Source organism: Dinoponera quadriceps, unplaced genomic scaffold (assembly GCF_001313825.1).
Source record: "Dinoponera quadriceps isolate SergipeBrazil2010 unplaced genomic scaffold, ASM131382v1 scaffold4444, whole genome shotgun sequence".
NCBI classification, from domain to species: domain Eukaryota; kingdom Metazoa; phylum Arthropoda; class Insecta; order Hymenoptera; family Formicidae; genus Dinoponera; species Dinoponera quadriceps.
The window spans coordinates 999,647-1,024,362 of record NW_014558991.1 but is presented as its reverse complement, the minus strand read 5'-3'; the positions used below and the strand labels follow the sequence as shown (position 1 = coordinate 1,024,362).

General features: G+C 41.3%; 4 protein-coding genes across 5 annotated transcripts; 1 reads left to right on the top strand and 3 right to left on the bottom strand.

Annotated features, from left to right (window-relative positions):
* Positions 1–693: 693 nt before the first annotated feature.
* Positions 694–7,265, top strand: LOC106750043 (transcriptional regulator ATRX-like). The gene is made up of 4 exons (XM_014630092.1): positions 694–1,599; positions 2,940–3,191; positions 3,466–3,618; positions 4,164–7,265. Exons 1-4 carry the CDS (start codon positions 1,483–1,485, stop codon positions 7,104–7,106), a joined length of 3,465 nt encoding a protein of 1,154 aa, XP_014485578.1. The 5' UTR covers positions 694–1,482; the 3' UTR covers positions 7,107–7,265.
* Positions 1,492–2,618, bottom strand: LOC106750046. The gene is made up of 3 exons (XM_014630096.1): positions 2,042–2,618; positions 1,696–1,970; positions 1,492–1,583 (listed from the first exon to the last, which is right to left on the bottom strand). Exons 1-3 carry the CDS (start codon positions 2,070–2,072, stop codon positions 1,572–1,574), a joined length of 318 nt encoding a protein of 105 aa, XP_014485582.1. The 5' UTR covers positions 2,073–2,618; the 3' UTR covers positions 1,492–1,571.
* A 69-nt stretch (positions 7,266–7,334) lies between the features above and the next one.
* LOC106750042 lies at positions 7,335–11,390 on the bottom strand. Of its 2 annotated transcripts, XM_014630091.1 has the most exons (5): positions 11,092–11,390; positions 10,637–10,762; positions 9,721–9,832; positions 9,329–9,460; positions 7,335–8,842 (listed from the first exon to the last, which is right to left on the bottom strand). In XM_014630091.1, the coding sequence occupies exons 1-5, from the start codon at positions 11,212–11,214 to the stop codon at positions 8,742–8,744; spliced, it is 594 nt and encodes a 197-aa protein (XP_014485577.1). In that variant the 5' UTR covers positions 11,215–11,390; the 3' UTR covers positions 7,335–8,741. The 2 variants fall into 2 exon arrangements, with proteins under 2 accessions (XP_014485577.1, XP_014485576.1); XM_014630090.1 differs by having other exon boundaries at positions 8,753–9,460.
* Positions 11,391–13,337: 1,947 nt separating this feature from the next.
* On the bottom strand, positions 13,338–23,566 carry LOC106750102 (cytochrome P450 4g15). Its single transcript, XM_014630194.1, has 7 exons — positions 23,341–23,566; positions 21,907–22,104; positions 16,853–17,105; positions 16,256–16,472; positions 15,983–16,168; positions 15,431–15,668; positions 13,338–15,111 (listed from the first exon to the last, which is right to left on the bottom strand). Exons 1-7 carry the CDS (start codon positions 23,564–23,566, stop codon positions 14,744–14,746), a joined length of 1,686 nt encoding a protein of 561 aa, XP_014485680.1. The 3' UTR covers positions 13,338–14,743.
* Between the last annotated feature and the right edge of the window lie 1,150 nt (positions 23,567–24,716).

Genomic DNA, 24,716 nt, shown 5'->3' with positions numbered 1-24,716 from the left:
CACCTTAGTCGCGAGTTTAACGGCAAACAAAAACGAGCTGTCTGACCGACTCCGGCGGTTTAATGACGAGATATATATCTTTGTACGTTGACGACTGTTTTGCCTTGTTCTTATAAATAAATCCTGCGTTTCTGTTTTCGATATCGCACCTGCTACGTATCCACAAGAATAGTGTGCAAATGACGTTTATGCGACAACCTAAAATCGGCTCAATAATACGCGTAATCTACTTCCGTATGTGCGGACAGCATAAAATCAATATAAAGATCTCCGCTGTCGTGACTGACGATTCACGTAACAGAAGCTACTAATAGAAGCTTCTAAAAGAAGTTTGAAAAATAAGACGTATCTTTCAGATACCTTTCAGACGTCTTACTGCTACACTGGTATGTCCTTTCAGTCATACTTGAAATTGCCCGCTTATTTTCAATAATCTATTTAAAACTTTTATATTATACTCGATTCCCGGGAAGAAAAGATCATATGTAAAATTCACCCATATATATGTATAATCATATATGTTCACAACGAAAAAAAAATTATTGTATACAAATTATATATACGAATACAATCGAAGTAAATGCTACTGGCTACTTTTGCTTCCGGCAGCACGTAATATCGACATTCAATTAAATAACATTACGACATAACATCATTTTTTCTCGTGTAGACACATATGATCGTACATGTGATCACATATATGGGTAAAATTCACGTATAATTTTATATAATTGCATACAATCATATATAATCATATTCTCCCGGTCGTGTACACCAGTTCTAACACTTCGTTTTCCTATCTCTCTCGTTGTCTCCGTTAGACCAGCAGCATATTGTTTGTTTCTCGCCCTGGATTGCTCGCCGAATGGAAATACTGCGTTCTGATTGGCGCATTTTGAGAATGGAAATGAAAATACACGGTAACGCGGTATTTCTATCCGGCAAGTAATCAGGCACGAAAAGCAAGCAAGCCTCTGTGTGTCGCCGATTTTAATTGGTCGATGTCGAAACTCGAGCACGCCTCGCTGTACACCGCCAGTCGGCAGAATGGGGGGTAGTAAAACGCTTTTCATCGCTGCGCTTTGAGTCGCAGCTTTATAGATTTTCGGTACCTGTTGGTATCGGAACGCAATCCTCGAAGTCCTCGCGAACACGTCGCCATTATCTCCTCTTCCCTTCTGCCGGTTCAAATTTAATTGAACATCGCTGTCCGAGCGATGTATCGACGAGAGAGGGTATCGACGCGCCATATTCGATATATCGCAATGGCTCCGCCATTTTGTCGGTCTGCCGGATTACCGCCAATTTATCAAGTAACACGGCGTCAGTTCGGTAGTGGTGAGCAACTGTGACTTGTATATCAACGCGGTGTCCACGATCGGCCGTGGGAGGTTCTCGCGGAGCAACGCGTGCGAGTCTCTGGTCCTCCCGTCGCGCTCCTGGAGCGTCTGTCGCGCGTCTGTTACGTCATTGCGCGTCGCTATGTCCCGGTGCTGCTGTTTCCTGTGCGCGAGCGACGAGGGTGTCTTCCTGGAAATCACGCCGGACAGCGTGCGTGCGGCATTCGGCGGTCAGCTCGAGGCCTGTTTGTCGAAGAAGGTAAAAACGATCATGCGTTAGTGACGCATCGCGGGACGTGAAACGGTGCCGCGTTGTTGCAGGTAACCTAACCTGCGTCACGCGCGCCCGTCTCACCCGCATTTCCCGCTTGGTCGTGATAGGTAAATGCGCGTATACGCAAGTTTGGGGGAAACCAGGACGGTCCTGTGATTCCGTTCCTCGACGTGCCATCCGTGCTCCTCTCTTTTTTTTTTGTCGCAACGCGCTGAAAGTTCCACCAGGAGGACGGACCTGTTGGTGTCGCGTGTAGGTTAGGTTGGTCACGTTCCGGTTACGCTTCCTCGCCCGTCGAGGTCTGAACCAGCCAACGGGGACATCACCCGGTTGTATCATCGTACCTCGTCCCGTGTCTGGAACAAGATGCAAATCGCGCGATAATATGCATCGTGCTGCGATAGCACGCACACAAAGCTGTATTTACCGAGTGTGTTATTTGATCCGTCTTGGAGCATAATCACACGGCGTCACGTATGCACACAACACCATCCCCTAGATCGAAAGTCGCTTGGTTCTCTCCAGTACTCTTGCGTGCGTAAAGTCGAGACCGTTTATAATTAGAGCCGCGTTATAACTCTCCACCGTTGTGATCGGAGCTGCTCGTGCGATTTTCGATTTTACAGGTTACGTACGTAAATCCTGACCTTCGGTAAATACCTGAAGCCTTGTGCCGTGAGAAATCGATCAATTACGAGCGAATTATAGGAGAGCAATCAATCGTGATTGGTCAATTTCTTAAAGTTGAAAGCATACTATTGTAGGCCCAATTTTAAACGGAGGAAAGGATGGCAATGTAATTTTAAATAATCTAGGGAATATTGCACCGTACATGACGCCAATCGTACCTGCGCGTATGTAAGATAGACACGAGATATCGTCATCGGGCATCGGTAAACGAACAGAAAAGGAGAACGCTATTCTACTCCCGATGAACGATTTCGATCGGGCTTCTCAGCGGAATCTCGCTCGTGAGGATTGCCGCCGGTTTCCCATGCGTGACAACGAGTGAGTCGAATGCAACTTTCCTCTCCGCGCGTATCTTACGTACCGTGCACGAAGAATGGTCGTTGTATCTTAACGAGGTTATCTTTATCGAGATCGCCGGAACGAAGTGCGTCGCATAGTCGACCGCGCTTAATCGAACATCTTCCCGATTTCCCTCCATTTTCCCACCATCTTGCAATTGTTCGAAATAAACACAGGTCCGACATCCGCATTTTCGTCCTCAATGAGATTCGATAATTGAGATAATTCAATTTTATCGCTTAACTTTGTGCAGCAACATTTTGGAGGTTATCGTTTGGTTCTTTCTTTACTCTCAGGTCAACAAAACCATTAAGTTGTCCAACAAGATATGCTATAAGTGTGCATACGAGTTAGATCAGTGCGCTAAGTTTCTGCAGAAGAGCAAGAAATCGTACGATGTTGCGAAATCGCCAAAGGCCAAGGCACCAGTGCCCCATTGCTCTTTGTGCTGCGAGTCCATAGAAAGTGTTCACATTTTCGACATCACCGAGGACAACCGTTCGGTATTCAGCCCTTTACAGAAGATTCGTCGCATTTTTAGCGAAGATGTAAGTTGCGATCTTCCCCTCTCTCTCACAATAAACTGTTCTTTATAGCTGTGTTCTCTGAACAATCTTGCCTCTCTGTTTCCTTTTCTTTTCCACCAATTGCACATATACCTGTTGTATCAATGATAATAATAACAATTGTGTACTTGCTTCATCTCTCAAGTACAGACAGTGCAATTTAATGCAGATTATAAAGAACCTAACTTTATTTGCTTTATCTCAAGTTAACATGTTTATGGTTCGCATTACAATCGTTTTCTTATTTTTTATCTAGCTCGCCAAGAAGGTCAATATTTCAAAACTAGTGTGTCTCGTGTGTCGATATAACTTGGATGTTTTGTACGATCTGAAAAAGCTACACGAACAGAGTGTCGACAATCTAGAGGCTTTACTAAAAAAGGAATTAGATTATTCAGGTTTTCCCAAGGTAAGAACACATGCGCACTCATTTTGTGCTTTTCGTTACTTCTCTGTCTTATCGATTGCACACAGGGAAGAAGGTTTTAGATTTCTATTTATTTGACTAAAATTTGTCTCATAGAAACAACATGTTAACACAATATTTGTTTGAGTAGAAATTGTATTGCCTCATACAAAATATTTGTTTGGATAAAAATTGTATTGCCTCATTCAAAAAAACTCTATTATTTGACAGAAAGAACGCTATTGTTTGAACTAATATCTTTTAACCAAGTAAAATCGTATTTGGTTACAATAAACATGCAAAATGAAACAAATAATTCCTTTATAAGAAAATTATCTTTCGTTTCAAGCAAATTTTTTATTTAAGACAAAAATACACGTTGAAAAGTCTAACAATCGTGCTTGTTGATCGAAACATTAGTTTCTTTGGAGCACCGATGAAATTTGTTCGGGTGCGATAAAATTGATTAAATTTGAAGAAATCGTTTGTTTAGTGTGCTGAATGGCACTTCATTTACATATTATAAACATATGCTTCTCGAATCGCAGGTATATACAGATGTCGTGAATCGCAAAACGACTATTACCACATTTCCGGATACGACGGTACATGAACTAATAAGCTCTGACAGCGAGTGCAGCGAGTACAGCGATATGGCGCGTGGGAAGAAACGTGGCAGGCCGCGTGGTAGACCGCGTGGTAGGGCACGCAGCAAGGCCGCGCCTTTGAAAAACGGTGCTTCAACCGCGAAGTCGCAAGGGAAGTACCGCAATTGCGAACAGTGTTGCAACCCTGTCGCGAACGACATGGATATGTACAGAGTTCACAGCACAGGCCAGATCCTGTGCAAAAGTTGTTGGACAACGAGGGACCCGAGCAAGAGCACGGGGAAAAGACAGACGTTCAGCCTGTCGGGGACAAAATTGTGCACGGTTTATCTAACGGACGTGCTGGACAAGGGAATTCGTGACAGCGAAAACAAAGTTGAGAAGAACAAGGAAGATGACAAATTTTACTTGATATCGGACGAGAGCTCATTCGAAGAGGATAAGAATGTGGTGTCGCTGAAGAATAAACCGACGGTTAACGGTAGCACAGAACGAGGTAAGAAACGGAGTATCGTCTCTACCAAGAGCGATGAGGAGAGCATGCCGTCGAAATTAAGCAAGCCAAAATCCGTAACCGTGCAGAAGGTCGAGTCGGCGAAGGCGTTGTCCGATTTGGATCAGCCGTCTACTAGTTTCCAGAAAGGACGAAGTCGCAAGAGGAAAGTTAGCGGACATGAAGAGCTAAGCTCAGAATCCGATCAGGGAATCGTGAAAGGTATGATGTTATTGCGCGGCAGAAGACAAGTTAATCATTTGCCGACTCTGTTGTCAACCTCAGAAGAAGATGATGCGAATAAGGCACTCAAGAAACAGAAAAAAGGAGACAAGGAGACAATTAAGGAGGCAACCAAGGAGACAACCAAGGAGGCAACCGATGAAACAACAATAAAGGCGCACCCTGAGTCTAACGACGAATCGTCTACCGAGAGTGGCAGTAGAAACTTGAGGAGGAAGACAAAAGTCGCCAGCGTACTAGTTGCGCCGACAGCGAACACGAAAAAGACTGAAGCCGCCGAGGTCGGGCGAGAGTCGCGCAGCAAAATGTCGTCCGTATCGTTCAGCCAGGAATCGACGCCGCCCGTGGAATTCAAGAGCCCAAAGGAAATGGCACCGCAAGAGTACACCTGCGACAAGTGCGATAAGAAGTTCGACACGAAGCTGGCACAAGCGCAGCATAAACTGACAACGCACAATAAGCAGCTCGCGCTGACGTTAGAGAGAGTTACCTTCAGCTCCTTGAGTTGCGAGAAGATAGAATCGAGCGTTGATTTGCTAGAGGAGGATAAGACGACCTCCGAGGAAGCGACGGAAACGAAATCCAGCAGCGGGGCCGCAGCTAAAGACGCGGGTGATTCCCCCTCCGAGGAGGTCAACATTTCTATCGACGACGATGACGATGACGATGACGACATTTTTGAATACAAACCCAAGAAAGACGACAAGGACGACGGTGAGAAGGAGCAACCTTTGGATGCAGAAGCGAGCAAGTCGCAGCGAGAAGACGACGAATCCATGACGAAAATCCCGACTGAGGCGATTGCGAGTGAATCTCAGCCATGCGCAGACTTGACGACTGTGTCGGCGGTAACGATAACCGAGGTGAATGAGAAAGAGGACGAGGATGTTAACACGAAATTGAAGGATCGTCAAGACGAGCACGCGAATGAAGACGTTGCAGTTGAGAATCACAAGATGTTAGGCGGCGAGAATGAAGACGGAGGCGCGACGGCGGAGAACGAAGACGCGACGGCGAAGAACGAAGACGCGACGGCGGAGAACGAAGACGCGACGGCGGAGAACGAAGACGCGGCGGTGGAGAACGAAGACGCGGCGGTGGAGAACGAAGACGCGGCGGTGGAGAAAGAAGACGCGACGGCGGAGAAAGAAGACACAGGGGAGAAGACGCCCGCTGCGGAAAGAATGGGACCCGTTATCGAGTCTGACGTCCTTGTCGATGAAACAATACCCAATAACGAAAAGACCGACGAGCCGGTTGTTCCGTCGATAACTGAGGATAATAAGGACGACACTAATCAGGACACGGTCGAGCCTACCAACGAAGATTACGATGGGAGCTTCGAGGGCAATTTACAAGACAGCTGCGAAGACAATGGCGAGGACGGGGCAGAGAAGGAGGACGCGGAGGTGGGACTGTTGAACTGCGTGGATATAACGAACGATTCCGAGGAAGAGGAGGATCTAAAGGGAGAGGTTAAAAAGAAGAGGAAAATCACGCCGGACACCACCGATGAGAGGATAGCATTGGATGACAAAGAGGACTTGTATGACACCGCGATCGAGTGTGCGGAAAAGCATCGGCAGAACGCGATCGAGGCCGAGGTCATAGACATTGACGAGTTGGACGATAACAATACCATTAAGTCGACTCTTACGAATTGTGAAGCGATCCTTGAAGTGGAGAATGAAGACGGGGAGGAGAACGACGTCGTCGTTACAGCTGACGGAGTAGACGACGCAGCTCTCGAAGTGAAACCGAATAAGGCCACGACAGAGGAAACATCGACGATTGACCTGACGATGGATAACGGAGCACCGACGGTGGGCAATTTCGAACCGGAGATGATAGATGAAACGGCGGAGGCCGGCGAGAAACGCGAAGTGCAAGAAAACACGAGCAACGTGAGCACTTCGACGGACACCGTTACGAAGATAATGGAGGAGGTGTTCGATCTCGCGGCCGCCGAGGTGCAGAAACGAAGGGACAGTAACGGCGCGAGCAAGAATCTGGACGAGGAGATCGAGATGGAGACACTGGAGAACATATCGCGCGAGATACGCAATAGCGCCGATATGCCGTCTCTGGACCCGATCAGCGCTATAACGATCAACGACGAGGAGACCGATATTACGGCTTTAGATTAGTTTTTCCGCCCACGGCACTACGCGTTATAAGATTTCATTGTAGAGATTTTTTTTTTTTTCAAGCAAGTCCATCCAGACACGCTCGTGGATCACAGTTACGCTGGAACATTGTATAATAATACAAGAAAGTAATTCGAATAAAAAAGAAAAAAAATTTGAGCGAGTATACAAGATACACGTTTTACCATAGACATTTTCGGGCGAATCTTCTGACGACATTNCCCCCCCCCCCCTCTCTTTCTCTTTTATTTTCTTTCTTTCTTTCTTTCTCTCTCTCTCTCTTTTTCTTTCTCCCCCATTGATCATATCTTTGTCGTATAGGCAATGAAGGGGATCGTAACGGTATGAGAAAAAATAGTTACGGAGCTTTGTTATCATGGTACGTTGAATTTACTGAGAATAATTCGGATATTTGTTAGAAAGATAGATTTTCAACAGGTATGTCATCGGTAGTGTGTATTCACTTGCAGCATTCGTAAGGCTCGCTCTATGCGACGAGATGTCAGTTGTCACACGTAGAAGCAAGTTTTACTGGTATGATATACATATATAATGGAATATTTATGCAGATATATGTCGCATAGTGTGAAAAAGTTGCACATCATTTGCCAAAAAAAAAAATCCATACAACGCTTTTCACTCGACATGCAATAATACATTTTCATCAACTAGGTTTTAACTTCGAGAATTATCGGGGATGGAATCGTGAGTAAAAAAAATTCCTCTATCGTTTAAAACTATACGACAGTATTTTAACGTAAAGAGCGAATTTGATATATATTAAGTAATAATAAAATATATATTATTATATGTTCATTAGCATTTTTTAAATATATAATAATATATATGTTATTAATAGCATTAATAATATAATCGTACCCGATAATTGTTATGCAAGCGCAGCGACTGCACATCCTGTGCGGATTTAGTGTTGACTTAAGAAATATCATAATTTTTTAAATAAATGGTTATGTAAATATACTTTACGTATAAATAATAAATACATATTCTATATAACATTCTTCACGCTTTGCTTATGTTTCATTATTCGATTTCTATATCGAGCAATGAATTGTCTCTCTCTCTCTCTCTCTCTCTTTCTCTCTCTCTCTCTCTCTCTCTCGCTCTCTCCCTTTCTCTCTCTCTCTCTCTCTCTGTGTGTGTGTGTGTGTGTGTGTACGTTGCTACTTCGCAGTCGAGAGTACTGAAAATGGTCAAGTAATCCTACGTAAGGATTTGTGTGAAGAGTACAAGACATGTAAATGTGCAATTCTGTTGTTACGATAATTTCGCATAATATATGCAACATAATTTGTATATGTGTTACTCTAGCAAATGGACTTTAAACAAATAGAATTACATGTGTGCAAATTATACTAAGATGTAATATACAATTGTAATAACTATAGTGTGAAATTTTGTAGAGTCGCCGAACTCTCTTACAATATATCAGAGTATATCACATCGATATTACAATGCCATGCCTGATGTAAACAATAAGCGGACGATGACACGCTATTGTTAACTTCGTTTCAACGGGTGACGGGCTGGATAATATATACGAGAGAGAGAGAGAGAGCATACTTGTCACTGACAAGTGTGTCGAGCGTAGATTTTCGTTGGATCGTTTCAAATCTAATCACCGATGTTGCTTTTCGCGACGGTAATTGTGGCGATAGATAACGACGAAGACGTCGTTTCGTCGGTGTGTTTGTCACTGAGTTCTTCCGAATCTTCTGAAAATAACGATATCGTATTTTTTATGTTTACGATACGATACGGACGCGATAATTAAAATATATTTTGAAGTTAATTGAAATCAATTAAGGATATATTGCCCATTAGCGCTATATTTTCTGTAGCAAATATCTCTCGAATGGTCAGTCTTTTTCTATATAATTACACGAATAATGAATTATATATTTCAATATATACGCAAATATATATATAAAGTTTCATCGAATTATTTTTCATCAAGCTTATTTTACATTACAATTTCCTTTAAAGAGAAATAACTTTTGACAGGCTTTGAATTACTGTCAATTTTTTGATATCACTATTAAATGCAATATAGAATGCAAAATTTGTGATTTTTTATAATTTTTGAATTATCTCGACTTATAGGCAATACATCTTTAAACGCCTGATATTGAGGGACGGATTCTGTCGCGAGACTATGTTTCTAAAAAATTCGATATCCCTCTTTGTAAATATTATCTCACCGGTGTAGGATTTTTTCTCCGTGAAAAAAACGTCCCTACGATTTTTCCACTGGCAAAGTACCAATATTGCCTCCGAGTCGACCTTTCCGCACCGGCATATGAGATCAATGTACTTATCAATATTTTCTTGTCCTAGTAAAAAAAGGTGGAAGAATTTTTCAACACGCGTATATATCCGTAATCTTTTGCAAATGTCTGAAGGTCTGAAGGATATATCTTTTTATTTCAAGGTATTTTGCAAGAAATTGTGCGAGCGAAAAAGACTGCGGTAAAAGACCAGAAGTCCCAAGACATCTTTTAGAATAATAGTTTAGACATCGTTTAATTTATGTTACTTGAGTTATTATTGATTACTTTCACTTTTTAGGAAACGCGTCTCATGATTTGCGTACCTTTTGAGACTCCAGCGATAGTTCGCGCTTTGTCTGCTTCGTCGTGCAAGCCGAGTTCATTATACAGATCGAAGGACTTTTCCAAATGAGGAGTTGCGATGTCTGGTCTCCTCTGGAAGATGCAATTTTGTTAGTAGTGCAAGCTTTTATTTTTATTATTATTAACGCAAGACGTTAAGGCCGATCCTACTATTAATGTAACGTGAATTCATCGAATTCACATATATGTGTACATAAAAAAATAGCGTTAGAATTGAGTAAACGTAATTACCTGTTTTTCAGCCTCTTAAATCGAATAATATTTTTATCAATTCAAGTATATATTAGTAGCTTGTAGTAGATACTTATTTGAACGCAGTAATATCTTAAACTCGGAGGTTTAAAAAATTCGATTTTTTATCCAGTAAATATTAAAAGAAAATAAATTTTGATGCTCATAATATTCCCATACAGCACAGAAGCTTGCAGCAACATTACTGCAATGACATCAACACTGCTTGTCAACGTTACAGCAATATCGTTGCAAACTTCTGTACTGTATAGGTTATAATTTCTGTACTCTATAGGTTATAATTTAATATTTATCGCAATTGTTTTAACACATACAGTTAAATGTTGATTTATACGAAGGAAATATCATATTGTATATTTGTCAATTTTTACTTCTAGTTATTTTTACTTCTAGTAAATATTCACCAAAGAGTATCGGAGTAACCATTTTATTTAAATCAAGCAAATATTATTTGAACGGTAGCATTTCATTTTTCAGTGTATTAATCATGTGCGATGAGATATCGAGAAGAGATGTAAGGATTTCTGCTTTTCATGTTCACAGTGTCCTATGATTTTCATTCTTCTCGCAAGATGATCTACAGAGAAGATAATCGGAAGAAATTTCGATGCGATATTTTCGTACCTTACTCAAGAAGTGTTCGCCGGTGTAGTAGTATGCCTGCGCGAGTTCCCTCGTGAGCCCGAACTCGACAGCCCTTTCCCTAGATAGCCGAAGATGCTTCTCCGTGTTCATCTCGTTGTTTAATTTCTGTAAGTACAAAGCAAGCCCTTGCGATGAAAATCCGAGGTACACAACGAGTGAGTAACACGCGAATCGAAGAAAATTCTAAACAATCTATAATAATATTTTTTATAATTAAAATATTATAATATTATATAATAATAATAATATCATATATCATCATCATCATCATCATCATCATCATCATTATTATTATTATTATTATTATTATTATTATTATTATTATTCCGATTTTTATTTATTCGTTGCTTATTTCTGTCAGCGGTCCCTCGCCCTTTTATCGTACTTTAATTAAAAAAGAAGCAATGTAGAAGCACATTTTGTAGTATACACACCTTATACGCTAATGCCAGCGCCATGTGCGCGTTACACACTCCTTGTGAATCCGGGATCCTCTTGGCCATGGCCAGCAACCTAGAGAAACTCTGAAGAGCACGCTCGATGTCACCCGATCTCATTTGACTTTGGCCCAGCTCGTGCAAAGCGTTCTCGATATGTTCGCAGTAATCAGCTACGGATATCGAAATGATGATTCAGTCACCAGAATAGACGCATTGTTTACCTCGACAACGATAAGTCCAGTACTCCGGATGTATATTTGAAATATAATATATTAATTACTGCCGAAGCCCCCGAAGCGTTGCTAATTCGTGAAATATACATATACATATATATCGTTGTCGAGGTAAACAATGCGTCTATTCTGGTGACTGAATCATCATTTCGATATCCGTAGCTGATATATATATATATATATATCTATCTATCTATCTATCTATCTATCTATCTATCTATCTATCTATTAGCTTACAATCCGTCGCTCGCGCGAGAGCTTCGGTACAAGTTTTCACAGCGATATCCGGCCGATCGGCTTGTCGCGCATGCATCAGCAGCGTTTTGTATAGCAGCACGTTGCACTCGCGGAAGATGCTTTGCTCTTTTCGTCCGGTCAGTTTGGACGCGTTCCACGATTTTCCCTCGGACGTTTCCCGTGCGGCTTTCAAGTGTTCCAATGTCCCTACCGTGTCCTGCACTGATCATTCAATTAACTTCGTTGTTCTTGATTACGAAATATTTACGTATCTTATCCATCCGATAAAAATACTGCCCCCGTTTCTTCGGGAGCTTTTCGGTCCAATTTTGCAAGAAAGAAATATGGAATTTGAATGTTTTAATTGGCCGATCATCACCGTTTAACTCTTCGAGTTCCGACGTATCCTTAAGGATACAGCGGCGATATATCTTTAGAAAATTATTTCGAGTTATCTTTCTCTAGCGATAGTTTGCATACTAAGAACAAAAACAAAATCGTTTGTACTTTCTCATCAACTTTCCAATTTTTTTATAGTAAAGTTTTATAATTATTTTCCGACCATTAATTCGAATATAAACTTTCGAAAATAAGACCATTAATTCGAATATAATTATTTTCCGACCATTAATTCGAATATAAACTTTCGAAAATAAGAAAAACGGGACTCAAAATGAAGCCACTTGTTTTGCAGTGTTGAAAATATCACTGTGTCGTTCGCTAACTTCGTTCGAACAAGAATCGCCCGAATAGATAGCGTGTCATGGTGATCGTCCGCCGATTGTCGTGTTCGATGACCCCCGCGTTCGTCATTGCGCTACGGTAAAGTCGCTCCGCCACCCACCACCACTCCCACGTCATTGTTTGAAAGAACACCGCCGTATTCAGAAATGCCATTGTCATAGACACCGAGTCTCCTGAATTTACGAAGCGTCGTTCTTGGGAGAAGAGTATCTTTTCGTATCCCACATTCGACATTATCATCGAACATAAAATATATCTCTCGTGTTTATGAAATATTTATATGCAATATATTTAGTGTCATTGTAACGTTGAAAATAGAATTACTCTTTAGAAATAATTTCGCTAGTTTTCCACGTACCGACGATTCTGGCCTGCTCAAAGGCGAACAAGCCCTCTTTGAGACGCAACAACGCTTTCTTGTTGTCCTTCAAAAACGGTTTTCTCCATATTAGTGTCCCCGGACCAGCCTTCTTTCGAGTTTCCTCATCAAGATCGAATAGTTCCTTCAAATAGCTGATCGATTCGTCGTAGCCGTTTTCCTCGAGTTCATGAATGACGGCTTCGTGAGGTGGCAAGTAAAATCTTTTCGGTGGGAAATCAATATAAAAATGATCAAAAGAGAGCCACGAAATGATATTTGAAACGCCGAAATAGTAGGGGGAACGCTTTCGAGAATTTCGTACGGTTTGCGACGAAAAGATATCGGGGAAGCGTAACTTTTTTCATTTCGAGAGCCAAAGAGAACCTTATCACTTCAGAAGGTTTCAATATCGGAAGCATCGTCTTCAACTCGTCCTTAACCTTTCCCATCTCTCGCCAGCGGGCGCCGGCGAGAGTTTTAATCACCGCCGGCTCGCTTTCTCCGATCTTGAAGCTGGCCTTCGATGGTTTCTCTCCCTTGTAATCTTTCCGTGCCGTGCCCGTTCTTGGGCCAAGTTTCCGCATACTCGAGACTTTTCGATCTTCTTTTCGTCGTATGCGCACGATAACGAGGATCACAGCACTAGGACGGGAAAACAACGGAGGGGAAAGGTTGCGCGAATATCAGATTTCGCGGCGCGAACGCCGCGTAAATTTATCGCGAGATTATAAATATCAGCCGTGAATAATCGGCGCAACCGTAAAACGATCGACGACTACGGATCGGTAAAATATATAACGTTTAATATACATCCGCGTAGTCCGCGATTTGTCCGACGCGTTTGTTTTATTCGCAAGACGCGATCCCACCGACACGAATATCTGGACATAACATGCGCTGTCAATCGAGAAAGATTATATTTACAGTAAATCAACATTTATAAATCGATACAATAGCCTCAATACGTTGACGCCCAATCAGGTTATTAGGATTTTTCAATCTTGCGCGTCACTGATCGATTAACAGCCGCGTTCAGCAGAAAGCTTTATTTCACAACTGCTGGGATTTTTTGTTGTTGAAAGAACGATCCAATCTTAATTTGGAAAACTTCCGACAGTTGTAAATGTTTACGCCCAGCGAAAAAAGCAATTTAATAGACGCTTTGTGATTCTTGCTTCCGATTGGTACATTCTCCTAGGTTTTATGGAAGATCCGAAAGAATACTCCAATCAATGGACAATAATCACAAAATGCTTTGTAAGCCGCTTTCTCTGCTGAACGTAAAAACGGTACATCTAAAGTTACCAAGTAAACTAAAGTAAACGTTCAAAAACGAATCTGCATTGCCAGTCACAAAAAGCTTGCGACACTGTTTTCCGGATAAATCCCATGTCCAGAAGGAAAATTTGTTTCTTAGTAATTCCCAGGAGATACGTTTTCCTATCGGATACAAAATATGTTGCGAGACTCATCGAGAGGAAATGTTGCATTTTTTTTTAATAATAACAATACGGCTAGAAAATACCAGTAACTCTATGTTATAAACTGCATGCTAAGACTTATCGCGCGATCTGTATAGCAATGTTTAGTAAGGGAAAGTCGATGCACTTCGCGAATCGTTCGACCGGACTCGCCAGCATTTGACTCTCACATACGTTCTCACGCGTCTGTGTCGTTTACATAAATTTTACGGTACATCGACACCTTCGCACGAACGTTCAATGGATCCTTTCGAAAGTACCTCTTCGGTCCGTTGCAAACTCAGTCGCTGTCCCCAGCGTGAGCTGGTGCGATAAAATCGAATATACACCGAGGAAGCCGCGGCGAAATTGTGCGTCGAAGTACCACCGTGACTTTCCCTTCACCGTTTATTCCCTTTGCGGAAACACCCCGGCCAAATGTTGTCGTGCCGATGCACCATCATCTTTCCTCGAACTTTTCTCACCTCGTCGATCTTCTTCGTTTCGCCCGATAAAAAAAAAACACGCGATTTGTCGGGCTGCTGTTCTACTACCGTTTACTATTCTCTATACTAACGACTCCGACCGGGGGGAGGGGGAGGCGGCCATGTCTAAGCGGTCGCGACCGCCGGTTTCTTCCTCGGCTCCAGTTTGATCCTAAAGCCCTCGGCTCGCTTGAGGATGATGTCGGCTTGGAGCCTGAAGTCGCACTCCTTGATGTCGGACTTGATGTAGTAATTTCTCATGATCGTGGAAAGGATGATTTTCAGCTTGAGCATAGCGTACTTGCGGCCGACGCAGGAACGCGGCCCCGCTGAGAACGGCACGAAGGCGTAGTAATGGCGATTGGCGGTCTTTTCGGGCAGGAAGTTGTCGGGATCGAAGACTTCCGGGTTCGAGTAAAGGTGCGACTGTCGGTGCATCTTGAAGGTCGTTACCACAACGGTACTACCAGCCGGGAGCGTGTAGTCTCCCGATGCTGAAACGGGACGATCATTGTCAATGCGCAAAAGTGACAGGAAAGGAAGGCAGAAGAGGGAGACAACGGTGATGAAAAAAAAAAAATGAATAGTCGATACATCATTGGATAGTTCTACACTGAGAAAAAGATCTCTTCAGTTTTAAAGAAACCTTTTTCTCCGTGTACATACGATTTTGATATTGCTGGCAATATAATCCGATAATTTATCAGACATTGTTCCGAATTCCAAAGATATCTCACGCGACAGAATTACTCACGTAAGAGTAGAGTATTATTTGATTCGAGTTATTTGATAGGAGAAAGGCGAAGAACTGACCGAGCTTCAAGTCCTTCTTAATGTTGCGCGCGATGAGCGGCACAGGCGGATATATGCGGAGAGTCTCCATGAGACACCGCTCGAGGTACTTCATCTCCAGCGTGTCTTGGAAGGTCGCCGGTCTATCGCTGTCGCCGAAGATCTCGTCGAGTTCTTGGATAACTTTCTCCTGAATGTCCGAGTGGCAACCCATCACCGACAGAAAGAAGCTCGCTGCGGCCGCGGTTGTGTCATGTCCCTGCGAAAAGCACACGCGAGCGAATGACCCCTTCGGTCACACAAACATTCCGCTTTTATCGGAACACTCGCGAATAAAAGCGAGCGAAATTTTGAGGGAGCAGCCGACCAAGCTGCTTGTTCCTTTTAGCTGAACTGGTTGTATTAGTTCAAGAAAGAAGAAAATGCGCGAGACTCTTGCGCTTTATGGTTTGTTCTTTACAGCTGAACACTGAATCTAACTGGAGAAATGGCGACGCACTTTTACCTGTTTATCCGTCAACTGTTGAAAAACCGAGTGATCAATCTTCCTCCCTGAATTTGCGTAATACCTACCTCGAACATGATAGTGTCGACTTGCTCCTTAACTTCCTCATCTGTGAGCACGGAGTCCTTCTGACCGGCATCCATCAGCAGGTCAAGAAAGGCTTGTCTCTTTTTCTCGCCGACGTCATTGTCTTCCACATCAAGATCGTCCTTGAGACCAGTCGATTGTCCAAAGGAAAGTCCTTCCACCGTGTTCTAGAAAAACAATGAATCATATTTTCGTTATTCTTCGTAATAAATAACAATTCGTTGGGGCGGAGGGCAAGAGGGAGAGTTGATTACCTTGACGATTTGAGCGTTAGAGTCTTGTGCGATGGTGTCGATAACATTGCGTTTGCCGTTCTTGTAATCCTGCTTCTTGCGCGCGATCACTTTCCTCGTCAGCCCATGGATGATATCCAGCAGACGGATCTGTGCCTTTCCGTATTTCGAGAGATTGAACATCCAATCGGGCCTCAGCCAGATCTTCGTATGACGCAAATGCATGATGTCGCACATTCTTGAACGATAAGGTCACGATAATAACACCATATGCTCCAAATTTCCTCGCCCTTTAAATAAGGAAACCTCGTCCGAAATTTTATCGCACGGAGACAACGATGTCTCCGATAAATTTAAATCTTTCAATTAGGGATATATTATTATCCATGACTCAAAATAATGAAGGAATTATGAAAAGATTATAAATTGACATCTGCATTTAAAAGGTAGACCAAAAGTTTAATGGTAACTCAGAGCCTGGAATCAAAAGTTATTTCGCTTTAAAGGGTGGCACACATTTTTGCGTATCGCGAATTTTAAATGCCACTCTTTTCTCGTTTTCGGACGCCTATTTCCATCATTCTTGGTTTTTAATTGATTATGTTCTCGGATACTTACTTCATAACGGCCATGGCATACTCGAAGCCGCTTCGGTCCTGCGTACTCTTGGAGACACCCATCGCGGTTTCAAGAAGGATCTCGACGGTGCACTCGGACATATAGTCGTGGCAGTCGAATTCTTTGTCATTTTCCTTGCGCATTCGCTCCACCACGGCACGAGAGTTAGCGTTGAAGAGGTCTATGAAGCTTTTGAGCACGTTCAAGTGGAATGTCGGCGCGATCAACTTGCGATGGGCGCGCCATTTCTGACCTGTAAAGGTGGTTCGTCGACTCTCTTATCTTTCGCAATGAAAGCTAATGGGAGAGATAAAACAAACAATGTTTCTCCCCGCCGAGCTATGGAAACTGTGGCAGAAAGTCGCCGGGAGTCGACTATGTCGTGAGTTTCTGATCGTCGACATCAGGAGGATCGATTCCCCGCGATTTGGAGGATTTTATTTACGTTATTGACCCTTTGAGTCTCGAAGCATCCCTGAAGATATGACATATAATATCTTTAAAATAAAAAAATGTTTTGATCTATGTATGTAAAATATGCATGAAATGTTTTCTTATATTTGCGATTCATCTATATTATTTAATAGATTATTTTACTTGTAATTGTACAGGACGATCTTATTATTATCTATTTTAATTAATATCTATTCTAACTGTAGTTGTGCATCTAATGATAATTTACTTATATTGAAAAAAGTCAACTAAACTTTCATCAATTTCCTAATTTTCCATAATACAATTTTTTTAATTTTTTCCCGCTGAAATCACTTTTCAAATAAAACTCTTCAAAGACTGTTCACATCTATATTTTATTTCCTTTTATTAAATTTTTTAAATAAAATATCCAGACTCAAAAGATTAAGTAAGTTTTCGAGAGAATAAGACAGTGCGAAATCCAAAGTGTTTGAAATGACCTCGCGATTTTTAGGATTGAGGAGCCGACAGACGTGATATATGAACCGAAAATAAATTCCCGCGGATGCGTGTTCACTTTCTGCGGACTTTTCGGGTTCGATGCCGTGCTTCGTGTGCCGGACGATGTTTTACATCGAGCCACGCGAAAGTGGAAGAAGGAGGGAGAGAGTTGGAGAGAGGAAGTTAAAATGCACTGGCAAAGGGGGCCAGGAATCGGCGGAATGACGGTGCAACGATCTTGCTCCCTGACAAAAGCGAGACACCTGCGGACGGAGAGCGAGGCAGAGAAAGCAAGCGAGCGACTTGTAAATTTCCTTCCTATTCTACCTCCCCGCGAATTACCGCGGACCGATTGCATTTCACTTACTCTCCCCTCTGCCCCCACTTCTCACCACCTTGGAGACACGAGGAGAGAAAGAGAGTGGAGCGAGAGACAGAGAGGTTCTAACGATTCTAGGTGTGTCATTTAATGATATGCGCATATGAAAGATCTTTTTTTGGGGGTTTGATAAATTTGTTTTAATTGAAACGAATTTGTTTCTCGGAATGCAGTAAACATACGAATATGTCTGATTCAGCAAACAGGATTGTTTAGCTTCTTGAAACAATAAATATCTTTACGTCAAATAGCATGTTTTTTTTTGTATTTCCACACAGAGAAAAAAATTCCTCCGAATTTAAGTAAAATTTCATCAATCAAAACAAATCTACCTTTCGGAACGAAACAAAGGAATGTTGACTGAAATTGAGACAATAAAATGTTTTAATATTTTTCTAACGTAGCTTCTTTATATTTTTCTAACGTTACTTCTTTCAAATAATTTATTGTTTGCTGCATCAAAAGAGAATTGTTCGGTTTCTCAGGCAATAAATACTTTTTACGTCGGATAACATATTTCCCCGCCCTCCGGCCGGAGACAGCGAGAAAGTCGCCGAGCGAAAGACCGAGTTCTAACTGCCTCTAATGCATTTTCACGTATTTACGTTGAAATCTAACGGCCTCGCGTATTATGTCACCACTTCGCTCGTCGCGCTCGTTTTGTGTTTGTTACGTAAGCGCACATTACGGTGAGTTGAATCGGTCGGAAAAAAGGAAAAAAGAAAAGGGAGAAATACATGAAAAGTCGACCGGCTATTTACGCGATATATATATCTCAAAGAAATGGAAGGCGGTTCGCGTTAAAACGGTTGAGACACTATTTCGACATTCCGTCTATCTGTCTTCGTTTCGTCGGCGCGCAGTCGTGAAACTCGTCTGCACGCCGCAAACCGAGTGGCGGCGATTACTTAAACGTACACGATCACGGTTGCATTATGTGATCATTATACAACGTGCTGTTACCGCGAAAAGTATGGACCTGCGCGAAACTCGGTGTCAGGGAGAAATGCCGTGCGTCACGACCACTTTTTTGTCCGATACGGTACAGAAACAGGTGGGAAAATCGCGAGGAGGATTTGCCGATTCGGAAATTCTACGAGAGGCTGAAAATTGATTATTGCCGAGTAATATGAGGCGCGATAACGCATACGCACGTTACGTACGCAGTTACTCATAGCCGGCTGAGAGAGTTTCGACAATGGAAAAAAAAGACCATCTCGGTACCCCGAGAAAGTTGCGATAAAAGTCGACGGTCGTAGGCCGACGTTAGCGCGTCGCGCATCTCGTTCCTTTTGTTTTCGTTTTCACTCCGCGCGAGGGAGGGAGAGAGGGAGAGAGAGAGAGAGAGAGAGAGACTTCATCTCGCGTTTCTCCGGAAAGATGCCGGTGCATTCCGCAACGTCATTTTCCGCAGCGAATCTCATTACCGCGCTACAAATAATGATTACTTACAAGTAATGATTATACATGCGTTCGTTCGTGAGCGACGAAAGCGATGCTCCACTGACAATAGTTGAAAGAATATGAATGATAATTTGAAAGATAAAAAATATTTTCGAAAATTCCAGCAACGAGAGAGAGAGGAGAGAGAGAAGATGTAAAACAAATTTGCAGGTGATAAAAATGATTTCAAAGAACTACATTATTTTTCGTTAATTCTTTGAGTCCTGGTATATTCTTGAGGATAAAACGACATATAATGCTAAACATAAAAATATTTTCTTATTGATCTCTTTTTCTCTCTTTTTCTTCCTCTTTTTCTATCTATCTATTTATCTATCGATTTATATATCTATCTATTTGCGTCATCTAACAATGCTTTTGGAGCTATTGAATTATAATTGACTTAAGTTGAAAAAAGAACAACTAAGTATATCTATCTTCATCAATTTTCTAATTTTTTGCAATAAAATTGCCTAATCTATCCTTTTTCCTGCACTGAAACTAATTTCGAAATCGAACTTTTGAAACATTATTCACACCTGTCTGATGATATCTCTACTGAAATAAAACGTTATTAAAAATGAAGCACCGTTAAGAAGTCGGGTGTTGAAATTCGAGACAAAAGTAAAGGATTCAAATTTAATTAAAATTTGAAGCGACCAAGCGGTCGTCGCTCACCTCGTCTCATGCACTCTGCGCCCGAGTACAATGTCTTCTCACCTTCGTACTTTTAATAATGAGATTCACATTTCGAGTCATCGCGAAAGTGTGTAGTCATTGAAATTAAGGTGCGAATTCGGTGCCAAAATTAGAACCACGCTCAACTTGAAGCGTGCAAGGAAGGAGGAATGACGAAGGAGAAAATATACTTCGAAATATGCGTAGCAAAAGCGGGTGCAGTTCGTTCGGGCATTTCTCACAACGATCGTATAGCAAAAAAGTCTGGTTGAAAAGAGGTTGATATTTTACGATCGTGAGGACCGTTTTGTCGAGTGCATAACGCGCGTCATGGTTATGCATGTCGCGTGTTCAAGTAAACAGGAAATACTTTTTCTCGTTACAAGAAACCCTTATGAGGAGATTAGTTACTCAGTAAGCATCGTGCACGCAATCGCGTGCACTAATTGAGACGGGCGCATTCTCACTGGAAATACGTCGATTGCACCGGTCGGCACAAAAATTGTATCCTGGATCTGAACCGTCAATTCTAGTCAATTATACAGCGTTTGTCACAAATAGAATAATTAAAATAAAAGAAGAAAACCTGGCTCTAATTTCCATCAGTAAACAATACAAAAGGAAATTTTATAATACTTTCATGGTATAGTGAAAAGAGAATGCCTTTAAAATCATCTCTTTTAAAGTTAATTTTTCCAGATAGTATATATACGGGATAGTATATATATGTATATATATGGTCCTGTAAGAATTTATGAATGAGACATGCGTTTTAATTTTCTACAGGAAGATCGAAACTATTTCCATTCTTTCGTCACAACCTTCCTTATTTCGATGCCGTTAAGAGTTACGGTCTATCATAACATTTAAAAGGAATTTTAATTTCTCTGACAATATGAGACATAATAGTAAGACATTTTGCTATTTTGCTATTTTATTTTCATGCCAGGTAATTATCTCGCGGAATAATCACAGGTTACTGCGAGTGAAAAGGTGAGTAATACGTCTAACAGAAGTTAGATAGCGACCTGCCACCCGATCAATCGCGACTAATAAATGCGTAGCATATTTAGTCGTACGATATATGACACAGTATGTATGTTGTGAACGGTATGGTTTCTTTTCTCTTTTTTTTCCCCTCCTTCTTTCTTTTATATTATACTCTCCTCTAATCGAATCAATGAAAATGTCGCCAATTAAATCATTGAAACGTGAATCGGTTCTGTAAACCAACTCTTTTTCACTCATCAATATTACACCCGACATAATTATATTACTATAATAATATGTTTGTTGCATTAGTTAAATACCAAAATATTTATGTAAACGCAAGTAGCGTGGTATCGTCGCGCGAAGCAAATGGATTTCCTCGGTTGAGAAGGAGAATCGAAAACAATTCGGATCGCGAAGGGTTAAATATATATTTTTCAATAAGTTGTTAATTTATATATACACCTATACTTTGATACGTATTAATTATATTATGTGCCAAGTAGGTTATCTTTCAAAGCAAAAAGTATCTATTCTATTTTACTCTACTCTCTCTCTTTCTCTTTCTCTCTCTCTCTATTTCTTTCTATCTTTTCCTATATCCCTCCGCGAGAAACGACTCGTGAGACGCAACACAGGAAATACGTACCAGTCGAAAGAAGGAGACCATCTCCGAGCCAGGGCTTGAAGAATCGATATTCGCTGGCCTTGTCGATATAGATATGGCTGGACAAGATGACTTCAACGTCGCGCGGATCCATGATGAAGACTATCAGCTTCGGCCCGAGCCATACCTTGATGATTTGGTCGTACTCAAAGGACTTTCTGTATATACTACGGAATATGGCTGCAATAGGAAAAAAAGAGGATGCGTGATCGACCATTCGGAAATTGTTACGTAACGCCACATGGGCGCGCGCGCGCGCGCGCATGAGTGGCGAAAGCTGCATGATTATTTAATCCGATAAGGTGAATATGTATTGAGGAAACGAGGTGAACGATTGTCGTAACACGAAAATAGGTCTTGAAAATAATGACGGTATTGTGTAGTACGACGGGATTCGGTATTTGTCTTCAGTGGAACGAACGAAGAAAATTTTTCGGTAAAAATTATTGGAGAACTTTTGCAACCGAGAACAGGTCGGCATTATCACCTTCCCGTTTCGTATGACCTATTTATATATTTGAGAAATTATAATTTAAAACTATAGTTGAAAATTAATAATATAACAATATAACAATAATATAATAATATTTATAATTTTTAAGTATAGTTTAACTGTAGCTTTTTTATAGTTTAAATTACCACAAAATTTTGTAATGTTGCGTCATATCGGAATTATATAACCGAAATTATTATGTGTGTTGTAATCTTTAGTGATGTATACAATGAAATATATTACAAAATTTGGTGGTGATTTTTATTACAATATTTTCTTCGTGTAGAGTTCTCTCTATTAAAAAAAATCACCATGTTCCTTGGCAAGATAAATTTTACTGATATTGATAACATTAAAAAATATGGTAAAATTGAGAGGAATTGACTCCTGTGGTTTCCTAAACCACACTATGATTTTTTCCACTATGTCGCAAATTTAATTTCTTTTCACTTTACCACACAAATTAAAATAATAGAACGTCTCTTAGCAAACCTATTGATCAAATGTAACGTTATATAAATTCCACGTGGACAGTTTATGACAAAATTGTTGACTAATTGGTTCATTTGCGCGGTATAGTTCACCATTGCAAAATTACGAGCCGGTAACTAAAATCAGTGTATAACCAACAAACCAAATCAACATAAAGATTTTTCCCAACCTCAAGATAAATTAAGACATTTTGTTCGTATTAAGACATCTTGCGTATCGTTATATCTTCCTTATCTTATATAAGCCGTTTATCTTACGGAAGACTCAAATCGAAGGCGATACATCATTTTTGACATCTACACGCGGTTTTCTCTTCTTTCATCGTTCTCATTCGAATTCGCGACTGCGTTATCGATTCTCTCCTTTTTTTCTTTTTTATCGAAATGGGACCCGCATTGCTCTCGAGATAAACGGCTCGTGTGGATCCTTACTGTCGGAGCTTCCCAGGAGCATGAGGGCATTTCCGATCAGCGGCAGCCCTTCGGGACCCGGTAGCTTATTTGCTAACTCGATCATATGCCGACGAGAGATCTTGAAGTAGATGTAGTACAGGATGAGGGCAGGTATCAATAGGGAGAGGAAAACCGTGGTCGCTGACAGTCCGACGGAGGCCACCGCAGCAACGGACCCTATTATTTTCGGTTCGGCCGTCGACATGGTCGCTCTGAAACCAACGTGAGATCCAATGTTTTTCGACCTCGGCAAGATCTAGCGTCGAAAAAAAAAGGGAAGTAAACCGAAAGCCACGACTGTATCCGAAAAAATCGGTCATTCGAAGAAACCCATTATCTTCCCATTTACATTTATTAAATTTCACACGCGGAGATTCTCTCTCGTTTACGTTTCCCTCGCGAATCTCCGATCGATCGATCGATCATATTCCTACGCTGAAAAAAAATGGCTACGCTCGAGTAAATGCTTGCTAAGGATTATTGATGTGGTTTATTTTATTTGGAATAAGTAAGTATTACTTGAATGCAGCACACTGAAAGGAAAAAAGTGCTAAGATTCAATATTTACTTGATCCAAATGAAATGAACTACTGCAATATTTCTTAGTAAATATTTACTTGAACGTAGCAATTTTTTTTCAATGTATCCTTACGTCGATACACTGATATTTCTCATGGTACAACTTCGATACACAATAGACGGATTTTTCATGTTTGGTTTTTGACGGCCTTCAAACGACATCGTTTCACTGTGTCATTTCACAGACAACGGAGAATTCCGAGAAAGAATTTCATATTTATATTCAACATATTCGCTACCAGTGTCTATATATGTACGACAAAAGATTATTTCTCCTTCTATATTAATTTAAACGAACCATGTCTGTCTTACATTATTACATAAGAAATAAAAAAAAAGGCTAGCCTGTAGGAACGATTTTCCGAATGAACGACGGAATAACAAATGTTTCAATTCAAATACGCCGCGTGTAAAATTTGCGTCGGCCGATCCCGCGAGTAAAATTGTCGATTCGTGGCACCTACCTATATCTGTGTGTGTGTGTGTGTGTGTATCCTTTTATTTTTCTCACGATTACACACGATCGGATCTTCGTGATGTAGCAGCACCGGACTGGCCGGACCGACTTTACCGCGGCTCTTTATAACGCGGCACTTTCGACGACGACCACCACCACCATCGGTACATGGAGTGTCACGATGCTAATTAACAGTTCACTTTTTTTCATGTCACCGGTTTCGGTAAGCACATCGATAAGTTGCATTTTGTGGAACTTCGCTTCAGTCATCCCGCTAGGCAGAAAGATATATAATTCGTCATGCCGTTTCATTGTACGC

What these genes read in the sequence shown, in the direction of transcription:
- LOC106750042 (XM_014630090.1), bottom strand. Translation starts at nt 11,214, where the DNA reads ATGAGATCGGGTGACATCGAGCGTGCTCTTCAGAGTTTCTCTAGGTTG. An exon ending in GCGAACACTTCTTGAGTAAG is followed by an intron (nt 9,833 to 10,636) that starts GTACGAAAATAT and finishes TGCATCTTCCAG; the next exon opens with AGGAGACCAGACATCGCAAC. An exon ending in TATCGCTGGAGTCTCAAAAG is followed by an intron (nt 9,461 to 9,720) that starts GTACGCAAATCA and finishes TTTTTTTACTAG; the next exon opens with GACAAGAAAATATTGATAAG.
- LOC106750102 (XM_014630194.1), bottom strand. Translation starts at nt 23,566, where the DNA reads ATGTCGACGGCCGAACCGAAAATAATAGGGTCCGTTGCTGCGGTGGCC. An exon ending in TATGCCATGGCCGTTATGAA is followed by an intron (nt 16,473 to 16,852) that starts GTAAGTATCCGA and finishes TTATCGTTCAAG; the next exon opens with AATGTGCGACATCATGCATT. An exon ending in TAAGAAGGACTTGAAGCTCG is followed by an intron (nt 15,112 to 15,430) that starts GTCAGTTCTTCG and finishes GTCCCGTTTCAG; the next exon opens with CATCGGGAGACTACACGCTC.
- LOC106750046 (XM_014630096.1), bottom strand. Translation starts at nt 2,072, where the DNA reads ATGCTCCAAGACGGATCAAATAACACACTCG. An exon ending in CGGATCAAATAACACACTCG is followed by an intron (nt 1,971 to 2,041) that starts GTAAATACAGCT and finishes ATCTTGTTCCAG; the next exon opens with ACACGGGACGAGGTACGATG.
- LOC106750043 (XM_014630092.1), top strand. Translation starts at nt 1,483, where the DNA reads ATGTCCCGGTGCTGCTGTTTCCTGTGCGCGAGCGACGAGGGTGTCTTC. An exon ending in GTCGCATTTTTAGCGAAGAT is followed by an intron (nt 3,192 to 3,465) that starts GTAAGTTGCGAT and finishes TTTTTTATCTAG; the next exon opens with CTCGCCAAGAAGGTCAATAT. An exon ending in ATTATTCAGGTTTTCCCAAG is followed by an intron (nt 3,619 to 4,163) that starts GTAAGAACACAT and finishes CTCGAATCGCAG; the next exon opens with GTATATACAGATGTCGTGAA.